Source organism: Saccostrea echinata, unplaced genomic scaffold (assembly GCF_033153115.1).
Source record: "Saccostrea echinata isolate AGI-Se365-2 ecotype Australia unplaced genomic scaffold, CSIRO_AGI_Sech_v1 ptg000054l, whole genome shotgun sequence".
Taxonomy (NCBI): Eukaryota; Metazoa; Mollusca; class Bivalvia; order Ostreida; family Ostreidae; genus Saccostrea; species Saccostrea echinata.
In genome coordinates, this window is record NW_026889803.1 from 28180316 (window position 1) to 28198195 (window position 17880).

The 17880-nt window shown below is 33.8% G+C and overlaps 1 protein-coding gene across 1 annotated transcript; it reads left to right on the forward strand.

Moving 5' to 3' along the window:
- Positions 1-26: 26 nt before the first annotated feature.
- LOC133204758 (uncharacterized) lies at positions 27-16952 on the forward strand. Its single transcript, XM_061340500.1, has 2 exons — positions 27-432; positions 16489-16952. Exons 1-2 carry the CDS (start codon positions 27-29, stop codon positions 16950-16952), a joined length of 870 nt encoding a protein of 289 aa, XP_061196484.1.
- The last annotated feature ends 928 nt before the right edge of the window (positions 16953-17880 follow it).

Below are 17880 nucleotides of genomic sequence, written 5' to 3' on the forward strand. Positions count from 1 at the left end.
TGTAGATAACAGAGATAATAGACACCATGATTGCACGGGAGACATTTCTCGTTGTATTCTTTTTTCTCATCTTCAACATTCTAAAGGAAGGACACTGTGAGATGACAGCGAGTGAAGTACATGAAGAAGTTCTTGAGCTTCGACAGCTCATCAGCAAGCTGAGCAAAACTGTTCATTCTCAGAATAATCGAATTACCTTTCTTCAAAACGCTTTCCGAAAACAGCGAATGGATTGTCAAAGAACTCTTTATACACAAGAGACAAAAGTTTTTGATTCCAGTGTGGTTGTAAGCGACAATCTTGTTCCAACACAAGAGAACGTTTTATCTCCTAGTAACTTGAATACTGTACAAGGAATTAAGACCAACGAAAATCGTCCAATCGTTGAAAGTGCTAAACCTATTGCAGCTCGTCCTTCTGTTATTCGAAAGGGTAAATACTTAGGCCATCTTTAAAGTAATGTTTGCTTGCAGGTTAAAAAAATTGGTTTGGAAGGTAGATGTGGTTTTTTCCCAGAAAATTTCAAAATACACGTTTACAGGATAAGAAAAAATCCAGGAATTAAAAGAAAAAAAGTTATCATTTTCTGGAGGTTAAAAAAAGTTTTGAGTCGGGCCTTTTTTAGTCAGTCGGTCGGGAGAGGGCAAACAAACAATTTTTTAAAGATGGTCTTAACAAACTGCATGTTCTGATTACAGTTGAACTTTGATATCTCGGACTCGAATATTTAGGAAAAAACAGGAATGCATGTATGCCAAAGATTTCGAGTTTCTGGTCCTGCCCTTTTCATCAATTAATGACTCCAGTTCCATTCTCTCGAATCTTTGGTATAATTTCAAGAAACTTTTAGTTCCGTCATATCTATTGGGTTCGAGATATGGTGCATTGACTGTATTTACCGTGATAAGATGGCGATAATGCTATGACGATCGTGCAATTGCACGGTAGTGCGACAACGCAATAATACGTTAGTGATAACGCGGATGATAATGACGATGGTGCGATGATGACGAAGTGATTCTCGCTACCAGTTCATTGTCCTATCGCAGCATCGTCATAGCATTATAGCGTCATCGCGTTGAATACGTAGTTTTCTATCGCTCTATCACCGTTTGGGTCGATGACGCGATCATGCAAAGATGGTGTTGATGCAATGACGATTAGTGATAGTGCAATGACACTGGTGCAATGGAACGATGACCCGATGATTCGACGGCGATGACAATTACGCGACATTCATCCATGACTACTGTCATCATATTATCGCGCCGTCGCTTAATCATCATCGCGATATCGCACCGTTGCATCATCATTATCATCGTGTCATTGCGCCATCGACCCAATAGTCGGTATGCGACAGTGAATCACGTGATATGGAATCCGGATAGGCCATGTATAATTTACTATCGCACCATCGAGGTTTGGGTCGATAGTGTGATGACGTAATGCGATGGTACAACTGTAACAAAGCAAAATATGATAAACTGGAATTATTACAGTTTGCATTATTACATTTTGCGTCAAGGTCAACGCATAATTTAATAATAATACGAAATGTAATAAAACTTTTTTTCGATAATCACATTCTGCGTTGAACTCGACGCAAAATGTAATAACGCAAACATAAAAACACACTCTTTGGAGTTTTTTTTATAGGTAATTATTGCTTATAAGGCCAAAATAAAAAATACCTTTGTTTCCCCTAACGCGACCGACCCAATTAAAACGCGCCGACTGGAAAGTTTTTTTCATAAGATCATTCCAATATTTTTTTTTTATGTTTATCAACTTTTATAAAAAAGAATTCCATGAAAATCCGTTTTTATCAGAACGACTGATTTTCAAGTGTTTGTTGGAAACAAAAGGCGCCCACAACGTGTCTCGGTTACCAGGTTACGGAGGGTTAGTTCATGTTTTAAAAGTAAAGACGATGTATCTCAACCTTATGCCTTAAGGTAAGGTTTGCGATTACAGGGAGATAACTCTTATGAATCACTTAAGCGTTTGAAACCGGCGAAATTTAAACCAGCGTTAGTAAGCATTCAATCGCTAATGAATTTCGGCTGTGAAACACCATGACATGAAATGATCATAGGCACTCCCCTGCTTAATTGTTAAAAAATATATATCTACTATACTATAAACATAACAAGGCATGAAACTAGCCTCCATGTTGGATTCCGCTTAGGGGCACTTTCTGACTAATAGCGAGAATTTCTCGCCAAATTCGGACTTTTTTCAGACATCGGAAGCTGTCATTTATTGAAATAAAATCAAATCAGGTTGAATCTTGCCATACGTTCGCCGCATTCACGCGTTTTCTAACATTTCTGTGCAAACCAGGTCTCCTCGGCCGGAACTTGAAGGTTTATGGGGGTATAGATAATTCGATCGTCGTTTACCTTCAATGTACGAGAACAACATTTCATGGAAAACTAACCTTTGATTTTCAAAAATGAACAAAATGTATTGTGAAATATATGTACATGTATTTGTATAACAATAAGACATACGATTTTTCTTTGCATTTTTATTACTTCTATTGGTAAAAAGAAGTCTAGCAGATACTTGAACTTATGAAAAATATATTGGCAACCGGTTAGTCTATAAGTCAGCAAGTCAGCAGTGTCAATGGGTTATATATATATGCAGTCTTGAAGACAGTGGCATATTATCCGGGGGGGGGGGGGTCACCCCTTTCAAAAAAGGAAAAGGGGGAAAATATTCAATATAAAAGAAAGTTTTGATAAAACTTATGCTTTAACACTTAATTTAATAACAAGTATTATGAGTTTCTATTGTCACTTAATTTTTTTTACTACCCCCCCCCCCCCTTGAAATCCCTGATTCGTCTATGGAAAGTGTGTGTTACTTACATACATGTAAAGTATTAAGTATTACATTTATTGCAAAATAATAAATATACAAGTACATGTATATATTTTATCCTGATAGCGAGACTTATTTCTTATAGATGGATTCATACAGATATACAATAATAAAATGGGACAGTTCTAAAGTTTAATAACAAGTTCAAAAAATTCACCAAAATATTATATAAGTGATTTGGATGTTTTGAATATTTTGTAAGGGTAATTATTTCTAAACATATATTTTGGCATATTCACATCACCATTAATATTTACAAAGCTGAAACTAACTTCATCAGCTCACTCTTTGTGGATTTTATTACAGTGTTCCACTGAGAATGACAGCACGTATGGCATTAGTTTTGACCAAAACCCAGCTCCAGCCCAGTTAACAAATGCAAAGGCAGCTAGATTAGGAGTCATTTAATAGACTAATTTACTATGTATATGTCATTACAATGAAGTTCCTGAGCCCCGCCCCGCGCTGATTTCACAGCGACAACCACATATAAACACAAACATATACACAAAGTGATAAACTATTAATTTCTTCATGTGCATGATTACAAAGTGTGAATTTGTACATGACAACAACAGTAAAGGATTCAATTCGTGATGCGTAATTCTGAAGGGACAACTATTTGATTCTGATAGATGCGGCAGATTTTGGAGACAAAAAAAAATCTGTCCTTGAAAATAACTTTTTTGATTTTGAGTGGTAACCCCCGAACCCCTGCTCCCCGCACACACTCTAATTTTCTCATTTTTTCTTTATTTTATCCTACCCACTTTTTATGGTGTAGTAGAAATAAAAAAAAACTTTCCCTAATCATCTTGGAAATAAATAATCTGTCCTCAGTCAATGACATGAAAATAAACATTTTGACAAGAAAAAAATGCCATCCCCCTCCCTCCTTTAGAATCAAATTGTCGTCCTCTAAATTGTATGATTCTGTTTTGGTGTCTCTGTACCATCATTGAATTTTTTCAAAAAAGAAAAAAAAAGAAAAAAAGAGCCCAGTCATTCCCCCGTGTATAGTTCCTTTTCTTCCAATACATCTCACATTTTTCATGCAGAACTTACTTCTGCTAATATCTGCTTTATTTTATTATATAATATTTTTTATTAACTATTATACATTTATCCCCCCCCCCCCCCGGTCAAATCCACCTCTGTATTGAAGACTCACCTGCTTAGACGTGTCCCCTCCTTTCGCCCCTATAATTTTGCCAATATATGACTATACTAATACTACGCAATAGAAAATAAATCTAACTTAGGATTGTCCTCCTTCAAAAATATTTTTTCTTGTCAAAGAATATTGTTGTTCAGTTGACCCCCCCCCCCCCCAACACACACATACATGTACACACAAACTGAAACAGCTTTTTATGGGCCTGATAATGTATATAAAATCTTGCAAGGTCCTACTGATATAAAATTATATTTATTTCACTGTGCATTTGTTCGTTAAGAAAAACAACGTTAGCTTTCTATGAAACACACTTTGAAGGTAAACGACGATCGAATTATCTATACCCCCATAAACCTTCAAGTTCCGGCCGAGGAGACCTGGTTTGCACAGAAATGTTAGAAAATGCGTGAATGCGGCGAACGTATGGCAAGATTCAACCTGATTTGATTTTATTTCAATAAATGACAGCTTCCGATGTCTGAGAAAAGTCCGACTTTGGCGAGAAATTCTCGCTATTAGTCAGAAAGTGCCCCTAAGCGGAATCCAACATGGAGGCTAGTTTCATGCCTTGTTATGTTTATAAATAGTATAGTAGATATATATTTTTTAACAATTAAGCTGGGGGGTGCCTATGATTCATTCCTGTTTATGTCCGTTTAGGTCATTGACAAAGATCTGTAATCCGTAGTTGTAATACGCGATTATGAACTACAAATACTTAAAATTAACAGTTAAATAATTACCTGTCTGATGCAACTATATCAAGCTGTCAAATACTCCATGACTTCTCTTCCCTGTTCGGAGTGCATACTGTATACACCACTCAGAGTGTAACAGGATCCTGGATGTTTCTTTCTTTCGTTCGTGTTTTCATTTTAACATGATTAAGTGACGCGGTGAAGTGCATGATTTACAATACATCTGATTCTTTGCTCCTGCTGACTTGAACAGCTGTTGAATAACCGTGCAACTTGCGCTGTTCCGTATTGAAAATAAACTAGTGCTCTTTTATTGCGTCATCAATCGTGCATCACGCTTAGCATTTGTCCGCTAAATTCTTCTGAGATTCCTTTACTTTAAATTGTTAGGCCTTACGATTTTCTACTGGAAATGTCCTTTGTTTGTGTTCATCATTTCCATAGGCACCCACCAGCTTAATTGTTAAAAAATATATATCTACTATACTATTTATAAACATAACAAGGCATGAAACTAGCCTCCATGTTGGATTCCGCTTAGGGGCACTTTCTGACTAATAGCGAGAATTTCTCGCCAAAGTCGGACTTTTCTCAGACATCGGAAGCTGTCATTTATTGAAATAAAATCAAATCAGGTTGAATCTTGCCATACGTTCGCCGCATTCACGCATTTTCTAACATTTCTGTGCAAACCAGGTCTCCTCGGCCGGAACTTGAAGGTTTATGGGGGTATAGATAATTCGATCGTCGTTTACCTTCAAAGTGTGTTTCATAGAAAGCTAACGTTGTTTTTCTTAACGAACAAATGCACAGTGAAATAAATATAATTTTATATCAGTAGGACCTTGCAAGATTTTATATACATTATCAGGCCCATAAAAAGCTGTTTCAGTTTGTGTGTACATGTATGTGTGTGTTGGGGGGGGGGGGGTCAACTGAACAACAATATTCTTTGACAAGAAAAAATATTTTTGAAGGAGGACAATCCTAAGTTAGATTTATTTTCTATTGCGTAGTATTAGTATAGTCATATATTGGCAAAATTATAGGGGCGAAAGGAGGGGACACGTCTAAGCAGGTGAGTCTTCAATACAGAGGTGGATTTGACCGGGGGGGGGGGGGATAAATGTATAATAGTTAATAAAAAATATTATATAATAAAATAAAGCAGATATTAGCAGAAGTAAGTTCTGCATGAAAAATGTGAGATGTATTGGAAGAAAAGGAACTATACACGGGGGAATGACTGGGCTCTTTTTTTCTTTTTTTTTCTTTTTTGAAAAAATTCAATGATGGTACAGAGACACCAAAACAGAATCATACAATTTAGAGGACGACAATTTGATTCTAAAGGAGGGAGGGGGATGGCATTTTTTTCTTGTCAAAATGTTTATTTTCATGTCATTGACTGAGGACAGATTATTTATTTCCAAGATGATTAGGGAAAGTTTTTTTTTATTTCTACTACACCATAAAAAGTGGGTAGGATAAAATAAAGAAAAAATGAGAAAATTAGAGTGTGTGCGGGGAGCAGGGGTTCGGGGGTTACCACTCAAAATCAAAAAAGTTATTTTCAAGGACAGATTTTTTTTTGTCTCCAAAATCTGCCGCATCTATCAGAATCAAATAGTTGTCCCTTCAGAATTACGCATCACGAATTGAATCCTTTACTGTTGTTGTCATGTACAAATTCACACTTTGTAATCATGCACATGAAGAAATTAATAGTTTATCACTTTGTGTATATGTTTGTGTTTATATGTGGTTGTCGCTGTGAAATCAGCGCGGGGCGGGGCTCAGGAACTTCATTGTAATGACATATACATAGTAAATTAGTCTATTAAATGACTCCTAATCTAGCTGCCTTTGCATTTGTTAACTGGGCTGGAGCTGGGTTTTGGTCAAAACTAATGCCATACGTGCTGTCATTCTCAGTGGAACACTGTAATAAAATCCACAAAGAGTGAGCTGATGAAGTTAGTTTCAGCTTTGTAAATATTAATGGTGATGTGAATATGCCAAAATATATGTTTAGAAATAATTACCCTTACAAAATATTCAAAACATCCAAATCACTTATATAATATTTTGGTGAATTTTTTGAACTTGTTATTAAACTTTAGAACTGTCCCATTTTATTATTGTATATCTGTATGAATCCATCTATAAGAAATAAGTCTCGCTATCAGGATAAAATATATACATGTACTTGTATATTTATTATTTTGCAATAAATGTAATACTTAATACTTTACATGTATGTAAGTAACACACACTTTCCATAGACGAATCAGGGATTTCAAGGGGGGGGGGTAGTAAAAAAAATTAAGTGACAATAGAAACTCATAATACTTGTTATTAAATTAAGTGTTAAAGCATAAGTTTTATCAAAACTTTCTTTTATATTGAATATTTTCCCCCTTTTCCTTTTTTGAAAGGGGTGACCCCCCCCCCCCCGGATAATATGCCACTGTCTTCAAGACTGCTTATATATATATATATATATATATATATATATATATATATATATATATATATATATATATATATATATATATATATATATAACCCATTGACACTGCTGACTTGCTGACTTATAGACTAACCGGTTGCCAATATATTTTTCATAAGTTCAAGTATCTGCTAGACTTCTTTTTACCAATAGAAGTAATAAAAATGCAAAGAAAAATCGTATGTCTTATTGTTATACAAATACATGTACATATATTTCACAATACATTTTGTTCATTTTTGAAAATCAAAGGTTAGTTTTCCATGAAATGTTGTTCTCGTACATTGAAGGTAAACGACGATCGAATTATCTATACCCCCATAAACCTTCAAGTTCCGGCCGAGGAGACCTGGTTTGCACAGAAATGTTAGAAAACGCGTGAATGCGGCGAACGTATGGCAAGATTCAACCTGATTTGATTTTATTTCAATAAATGACAGCTTCCGATGTCTGAAAAAAGTCCGAATTTGGCGAGAAATTCTCGCTATTAGTCAGAAAGTGCCCCTAAGCGGAATCCAACATGGAGGCTAGTTTCATGCCTTGTTATGTTTATAGTATAGTAGATATATATTTTTTAACAATTAAGCAGGGGAGTGCCTATGGAATGAATGAACAGATCAGGGTACATGTTAATCCGAGTTTCCTCTGACTGTAAACCCTGCTTTTATCTGTGTATATTGTGACATGTTCAGCGAATATCAGATAAGGTGCATGTGACTTTAATCCCGCAATGCAGAAAAAGTTTTCATCCAACTTTTTAAAAAATCTCTCTCTCTCTTTCTTTCTCTCCATCTCTCTCTATTTTTTTTAATACAATCAGGAAAGCATTTTCATCAGTTATTTTTTCTTTATGAAATTGTTTGAATTATTGATTGACACATTATTTTTCAATGCAAATTAGTTCTCACTGAAAAAGATCTGAAGCCCAAATCCATTTAAAAAGTATCAATCTTGAATGCAGTAAACAAATAAATTTTCTAACTCTTAGTCAAAACATACTAGTTTATATGTTGCACATGGATTTTCTCCCTAGATAGATTTTAATATGAGTTTTATCATAAACTTTGATTTAATAATCTCAAAGAGGATTTAAAAGTAGGTTCAAAAGAGGGGAATTTTTAAGCATTGAATCATTATTTTTTGAAAGATATAGTCTCATAACTGCAACGGTGTGTGCAATCTAATTGAGTAATGCGCATTAGCGCATTATGAAAATATGTTGGCACACACCGTTGCAGTTATGAGACTATATCTTTCAAAAAATAATGATTCAATGCTTATATTTACATTTTTTAACTCCTTGCCTTGATTGCAAATGTGATTTATATTTCAAAAACCCTGTATTATCCTTCGGGTAAGTTACAATAAATGGAAGAGCCGTTGCAACATCCTTCTGTTCAATGTGAGCTTGAATTTTGATTTTCGCTTATGACGTTGCATTTCCATGGTGCTCAACGTTTGTGACGTAAAAATAAAACGCATACTTTAACCTTTTGACCCCCTGTCCGTGTTATGGTGTGTTGAATGCCATAGCTTTCCTTACACTTTAAAGCAAAATACATGTGGAATGTAAATATAAAGCTATAAAGTCTGGGACTCAGTATCAAGACATTTTCAATACTTTTCCTATTTTTACTTACATGCACAGGCTATATATGTTCCAGTATTGATTATGATTTACTGATTGCTAAGCTCAGTTGATTGTCCTACTCTGACATGGTAAATTTTGGTTCTCTCAAAATACATGTAGATACATGGTTAGTTGGTACATGTAAATATAAGTATTTTGTTTATTTTTTTTATTTTATTATTTTCATTATTTTTTTTTTAAGTTTGAAGTAACCTTTGATGGGGTCCTATAGAGACAGCTGGCACAGGTTGGAATTATGACATAATACAGGTGAGCTTTTCTAAAGTACAGTTTGTATTTATTTTTTCCTCACCAAGTGATACGTACATTAGTATAGTCTGGATCAGGCCCGTAAGAAGCAATTTCAGCTGGGGGGGGGGGAGGGGGGCACAACGAAACCCATTTTCAGTTTGGGGGGCACTACCAATAATATTAAAATTCCTTGGCAAGCAAAAATGAACGGTCATCAGACGTTATTACTTAGGTGGCACAAGCATATATTTAGCGATGTTTTCTATAGTGTATAGTGTTCTATATATCAGCAAAATTAGGGGGGATGCCCCCCCCCCCCAAGTTCCTAAGACCACGTGGATAGTTTTAATTTAGATTGAATGGTTTTAATGAGGGCCTGGAAATACTTTCTGTGAATGAAGTTCTATTTTTATTTATATCTCATTTTTTAAATAAAAAGAGATCCAGATTATGCATGACTATTTAATCTTAGCATTGCTTAGGTTGTGTTTTAGAAAATTCGATCATCAAGCTTATATAATTGCATTCATCTAATTCAATCTATATAAATTAATGTATACATTTATTTTTGATAATAGTTGTACCATTATTAGTTATAAAGTGAGTATGTTGAAAATTCATTCATTTCATTTTTTTTTTCATTCCTTTCATTATATGAAAATGAACACACAATTTCAGATTACAGATCATTAATTGGAAATAAATCAGAAAAAAGTACTTCAGTTCTTGCTTAGAAGATCAGTGCCATCTATTATAGTAAAGACCATTGTATTCCAGCTGATGAATGTTCAAGAAAGTTGAGAGATCGAGCAAAGGTGTGGAACCAGATATGCCAATACCAGTGGCCCAGGATTTGGAGGAGACTGGTTACCCAATAAATGTTATCCATGGAAACAATGATTCCACAACAACATTCTATCTATAAGCTGTTTTCTTTATATTTAGAAAAAATAAGAGTCTGAGATGATTATAGTACATTGCTTCTCCATCTTTGAACTTGCATTCAGTAAAATAAATTTATGCATCAGATGTATTAATTGGAGGTGGCATATGTCTGCTTAACAAGTTTCTATGTAGCATTCAAAAAGTGTTTGTAAAATTTCATGTAAATTGTTGTAGCAAAATATCCATAGATAATGGACAGAATATGTATCTGTGTCATTATGGCATTGTTATATTTTTCCTGTTCTTGTCCAATATTCATGACAGTGTAATAACTTCGCAGAATTTTACAATTTGACTGAAATCGGAAGTACTTGCACTGTAAACTCATTAAAATATGAATTTGTAACTTGAAATCCAATGTTATTGTCTTCTTACATACAGCTGCATTTAACCAGAATCTGGGACTGATCAAAGTCGCCCTCATGGTGCAGTGGTTAGAGCTTTGCTCTAGAATCACAGGGAAAGGAGTTGATCCTTGCATTGCGGGTTCAAATCCCACTGCGGGACTTGGAGACCAGTCCTTCAGGTGAAACCATATAAACCGAAGTCCCGTATCAAGTATTTGCTGGCACGGAAAAGATCCCTCACTGCTCAGAAGGCCGTAAGTGTCGAGTACAGATTTGCAGCCCTCCACTGGCAAGTGATGGTGTCTCAATATGAGTGAAATAATCTTGAAGGGAGGGTAAGCAAACAAACGAACAGACTATTAAAATGTTTGATATGTAGATATTTGTTACTGTTGTTAAGATAGCGGCTACCTGGATAAAATGCCTGCAACATTTCACTCAAGTGATAGCATGTAAAGCCTCACCAGTCATAGATGAGTAAAGACATTAGCTAAGGATGCCTAGAAATTAATACATGTAGTTGAAATCTTTTGAAATGATTAAATCAACATAAGGTCAAAAAGTTTTACTTACACTTGTTTTCCAACAGGAGCATGCTAAGAAACCATGATGAACAATTACATGTACATGTATACACCTCAAGCATGTTTATAGATACAGGTATTTCTAAAAGGTGTTGAAACATAATTCCATTGACTTTTTCATCAATAATATTGTAAAGGTGCTTTAAGTAGGACATGTATACCAAGAGTCTTTCCACATGAACTGATTATTTACTATTTAGTAGCATAGAAGGAGTGTTATTGTGGTCAATTTTCTGCCAAAAAAAAACAATTTCATATAAAATTTAGTTTGATGAGTACACTTTCTGAAAACTGTATCAATGTTTACTTTAAAATGCAAAAAGGTCTGATTTTCATGTACAAAACCCATTATATAGCCTCTGTTTCCATGGAAACGGTGTTGGGGACATATATATTTTTTTAGTCCATTGTAATGAAAATTATCCATTGAACATTTTTTTGGATTTTTGTGGAATCGGTAGATATAGATAATGGTGATTTTTACTTGTTTGTTGCCATGGCAACGGTTTCACTTTATTATGGAAAGTTGAAAAAACCTCTTTTTTAACCCAAATTTTTTACATTTTCAGTAACAGAAATAAAAAAATAAGATAAATTAAGCATAAAATAAAATAATTCATGCCATTTTAATTATTTTAATATGGTAATATATAAAATTAATCAATTTTTTTCATTGAAAATAATTGAACATGTAAAGCGTCAAATACCTCAAATTTGGCGTCTTTTACTCAAAAAACGGGACGAGCAATATCTTTTAAGATGGTGTTAAATGATGAAGCTATTCTTTCCAAACAAATTGATGTATGACATATGTACAATTTCAAAAAAATAAAATTTGGAGGGGGTCGCAAACCTTACCTTAAGCATATAAGAATCTTACCATGCTTACACTCTTTGAAACACTTTTTTAATAAAATAAAATATACAATGACCTATTAAGCGTGTTTCGGTTGTATTTACCAACCTCTCTTAAAATTAAGTGCTTATAGGCCCATATAGGCCCTCCTCATGATACCCCTCATGAGCAGACAAGGGGCCCACCTTGTGAACAAACCAATCAATTTCACTGCATTTTATTCAATTTGAGTTTTGATCTTATAAACAGTTCATCAATATTCCTATGTTTACTACATGTATATGGGATCATAAGAGTTGTAAATAATTCTGCAAATTTCATCCTAATGAATAGAATTCAAACGTCCTTTCTTCATGCCTTTTATTCATGAGTTAAACTTCATGACTTTGACATTATGACATTTTATCGTTTTTAGATATGGATTGTCTCCAGGCGCGTAGCCAGAATAGAAATGATGTGTACGCAGAGAACGGCAGGGGGTTGGGTGGGGTGTGTGAGTCTTGACCCCCCCCCCCCCCCCCAGTGTTTAAGGGCTCTGGTCAGGCACGTTATGTAGCTTTTGCCAGCCAGGAAAAAATTACAACTTTAAAAATTTTGTCAAGCAAGGACGAAAAAGGAAGATTGTCAAAATTCGAAGTCCTATTTCTTGTGTGTGTGTGTTTGTTGAAGGGGGGAGGGGTGTCCATCTTTCACAAACCAAATTTTTATTAATACATTACCAAATTACCATGATTTAACAATGGTGCAACAAACAGTGGGGGGTCCACCCTTTCAATGTACATTTCTTCAATAGTAAAAGGTTACGTTTTGGGAATAAATAGTGGGGAGGCTCCCCTGATACTACGTGCCTGCTGGTGAGGGCCCAGAAGCTCCGGAGTTTTACCAAATATTTCATTCATTTTCTTGAAATATAAAAATTATGCCATTTAGTTTTTGTTTAGGAAATAAAAGACATAGTTATATTCATTGTTTTAACGAAAATTAATATTCCATGGAAACTCATTGTACATATAATTGAGGCTAAAATTTAACCGATTAACTGGTATATAATCATTCTTAACGTTTAAAAACACGTATACAAAATTTTAATTATGAACAAAAAATATCGTATTTTAAATCATACTAGTAGATCATAGCATTCAACGATGTGGCTGAAATTTATTTTTTCAAAGATCTTTAAAAAAAATATAAATGTATGGTAGAACAATGACAAAATAATGAATGATTAAATAAAGGATTTCAAATTTTATCATACAGCCATGATAATTTAAAATTTAAATCGACACAGTATGACACAGAATAATTTGAAACACGAATATTTGTTGGATGGTATTGAGATTTTTTTTCTCCGAATAATTCTCTCTTTTTTCTTATCTTTTTTTCTGAAAATGATGTGTACGCACTTGCGTATTTGCGTATAGGCAGCTACGCGCCTGGTCTCAATTAATTATAGTCAACATACTTTTTCCAAATAGATTTGAAATTATGATACAAGCTTCCTGAGACGTTCATGTATTTTTCTTTAATAAGGCCCTTGAAGATTGGTTGTTTCTTTGATTTGAATTCCTTTGACAATTATAGGGATAACAACATTTATTTAAACATTTGTCCGGTGAAGGGCTCAAAATTTAGACTTGTATGCGGCACTTTAGGCCATTAAGCAGTGAGAGATCTTTTTCGTGCCAGTTTCTTCTGCGACACTGGACCTAAGTTTTTATGGTCTCATTCGAAGAACCGTTCTCAATGTCCCGCACTGGGATTTGAACCTGCAACTTAGATATAGCTCCTCACTTCGAGGCTCCAAAACGAAATTAATGCTCTAGAACCACTGCACAATTCGAAGCCCTTGAAAAAGTACATTGCATGTGTAAGCACTGGAAGCTGATAGTACATGTATGAAAATAATTCTCGGATGTCCGGTCTTTGCGTATCCGAGAATCTTTTAAACAGATGTATTCAATTTCAACAAATTTACTCTGGTATGAGATATTTCAAAACTTCGATTGAATAATAGTTGTGAATTAATTTATCTTAAATGTTAGTCTTACCAGCATTTGTATGGTATCTTAGCTGTTTACAAATCGCTTTCTTTTGTACTTAACTTATTTATAAAGGTATCATTCTATTTCATTTTAAGAATGTATTTTCAAAGCTGCTGTCAAAAAAAATTATTTGCCTACCTACCTACCCAACTTGAGATTTTTGGGTCGGGTTAGGGGAAACAAAGATATTTTTAATGGTGGCCTAATCTCCACAAATATTTTTATTGAGAAAGTGGGATAACAGTAGACTGCAATCAATTTTCTTTATAAAACTTTAACTACCTTATCCAAAATATTCCTAAATTCCTGTCGGTATACGTTTCTGGAACAGAGGCGAAGTTTATTAAAACAAAATATCATATTATCCTTGTTAGCTGCCATAACAAAATGATTACCATATTTTTTTTTTAACTTGTGGTAGTTTTCTTGTTTTGAATTGCTTTTATACCACAAAATATCCTTATATTTAAGAGCCATTCTCTGTAATGACTTGAACTTTTATATAGGAGCTGTGGCACGCATAGTCTCAGAATTTCTCCAAACTCTCTATGATAAAAGTCTTTGATACCGTAAACTCATATCAGGCCAAAATTGGTTGCTACGTGTCATAGTTACCATAGCAACATGTATTAAAGTTTGAAAAATGGCATTTTTCAACATGTTCAGAGTCCCATAGTTAATGTTTGCAGCAAAACAAACAAGTGGCAATGACTGTTTCTGAAAGTTGAAGGCCTGGTGTCTTAAATGCATGATAAACATGTTTGGTATATCAACTATAACATATGTTGCTATGGAAACAAAGTATTCAAAAGTAATAATTTTGTTAATTTAATTTTGTAAAGTCATACACTTAAGAATAAAAACAATTATAGGTTGAAATGCAAGCAAATAATAGACAAGAGATCCTTATAACATATACCAAGGACAAAATATGATATTTCTTATAAGTTGGTAATGGTTGCCATGGTTTTAATACCACGAAGAGATTTTGAATTTACTCTCTTAGTGTTTTAATCTTATCCTATCGTTTTAAAAAGCATATTTCTATATAACTGGTAATCAATTTTTAAAGGCGTTGGTGTGACCCTAATATTCACATTTCAAAAATTCAAATTTAATTCTTTAAATAGAGCGTTGCTATGGAAATAAGGCGAAAAATATGCATAAAAATCTGAAAAATAATCTGTTTCCTTGGATACGTACCCTTGCATGTAGATTCCCAAAACTTTTATGATTGATATATATGAACAACTAACCTGACTTTCAATTGTGACTACCACCCAATCTTTAACTGGATGCAAAAAGCTGGCACATAGGGTTTAATATTGACATAAAATTAACAAAATCAAACATTTCCTCTTCTTGGTAACCATAGCAACAGTGTTGTATTTTTCGACAAACTTTATCAATATATGATATTCAACTTTAGTTCTACCAGATAAGTACAATTCAAGGTGAGTCAAATAATATTTTTCTTGATTAAAAGGTAAGTAAATTCCTAAAGCAGCAAAAAAATATCACTTAAAACAACTAGTACGTTGTTTCCATGGTTACACGGCAAAGTAACAATTAATCCTTATTTTTCTTATGTTGTCAGTGTTGCAACGTCCTAAGGATGTATATGTGCCAGTCATGAATTTTATTGTTTTTTCTCAAGATAGTAGCATTAACCCAATCATAGCAACATATTTTGCATGGTAACACTGTGTTACCATGACAACCATGAAAGTTGCCAACACCTAATTACTTAAGGTCAAATATTTTTTATTGTTTTTCTTAGGTTGCTGATTGAGTTTGATCATGTATCATCTATCATTTGTGAATATTGAGCATTTTTCAGCATTTTCAGCATCTAAAATGTATTCCAAATGTACCCATGGTTACCACTTACTTAGAGATAAATTCTAAATAATTTCTTTATAGCATAAGTGGCAACAAGGTGTCATGTGTTTGTGAGAATGGTTTGTTTGTTTTCCTTAGTTTTTATTAAGGCTTAATAAAGATTCAAAGTACCTGAAAATCTCATTTTTTTTCAACTTTTCTGGCTGTTACCATGGCAACCAAAACACATAGCAACGAAATTTTATTTGAAATATGTTTCTGGTGTCAATTTGTAATAATGGGCAAAGTTTCATCAAAATCGGTGACCATGCGTGGCAAAGAAGTTTAAGTGGTTACAGATAATCGCTATTAAATCGAATAGGATTTAATTTTATCTACAGCATATACATGTATGTTATGTTATTATACATTCTGTGTTATTACATTCGGTGTTGATCTCGACGCAAAATGTAATAACGCAAATGTAATAATACATAAAGTATGTACTTATATTTTGTAAAATTACATTCTGCATTGATTTCAACGCAAAATGTAATAATCTCATCATGGGGCGATTTAAATATGCTGCAGAAACATAAAAGGTGTTCTTTGCAAAAAAAAAAAAAAAAAAAAAATGCGGGGGAAGGGGGGGGGGATATTACATGTCTTATAAAAATTATATATTTAAAAAACATTTTTTATCTGTAAAACGTGTTTCTTTTTTAAATACTACAGAACGACTTTTGATACCGATAACTCAACCACCCCATCCAACAGCACACAGGACTATAGCATTCTACGCTTATTTCTCCTCTGATGTTTCACACACGGGACAGGGACAAATTCTTAAATTCGATGTTGTTAAAACCAACGCTGGAAACGCGTACCATAAAAGCTCTGGAGTTTTCATCGCCCCTGAGTCGGGATACTACGCTTTTAGTTGGACCAGTAGAATAAAGCATTATGGAGGTACTGGAGAAGACCATGCTTTGGAACTTGTTGTTAATAGTGATATCTACGGGAGTATTTACATGAAGTCTCTCACTGGAGAAGATGGACAGGCGACTGGTGTAGCCATTGCGCATGTCAACCAGGGTGATGACGTCTATATTCAAACACATTCCCGGGATCCTGGTTCTGGTGCTATTCGTAGTGATTTGTATGGCAGATCGTCATTCTCAGGTTGGAAGTTGTACTAAAAACATCTGTATGACAAAGATCGATTTCAACTCTTAATCTCAACATACACACCTGGTTTCGTATATATTTTAAAACGATAAATGCAGTTTGAGTTTTGACATGAACACAATAAAATGTTGAAAAACCTATTCCACTGCAATGTTTTAAGACGAGTTTCACTTGCATAGACGTTCCGAGTTAAAAGTATGAAACGTTGAAGAAAAGTTTGTTTTCCCTATACAAAAAGAAACAAACATCTTCTCGCATAAAAATGGATGGATCCTATACTATAAAAATCATATCATGTCGCATGAAATAAATTTAACTTCCGTAACTTCTTTGTTTTAAATTACACACAAATCAAGCCTAACTGACAATGAACTGGAAGAGACCATAAAACTTCATGTGATCAATTCTAATTAGATCATTACTTTTTCGACGTAACAAAATGAATTAGACAATTATTGTCTCTCTTAAAAATTTAACTTCCATATATCCAGGATATTATTTATTAGTATTATCATTATTTGACATTTACGGTGTTAAAAAAAAGCATATAATTTTGGAGCGAAATACTTATAACTTTTGATTATAACGTCTTCTATTATTTCTACTGTACAATCTGATTAAAATCAAATTTTTAGGAATATGAAAATTCTCATTTGTTGCACTTTTAGTAATTCTAGTAACATTATTATTGAAAACAAAATGGCCACAGTGGTAATACTCTTCTTTGACCAATGTTTAAAATAAACCCATTCTAAATAGTTTTAATGTACTAGTAATTTTGACGTTGTTTCTTTATTCTATAACACTATGAAGAACAGACATAGTCTAATTTACATATTTGTTTCAAAGCAAAACAATGGACCTTTCTGGACTGTTAAGACAAGATGCAATTCTATGTAAAGATATAGATTTGGTGTTGCCTTTTATGTAAAACTTAAT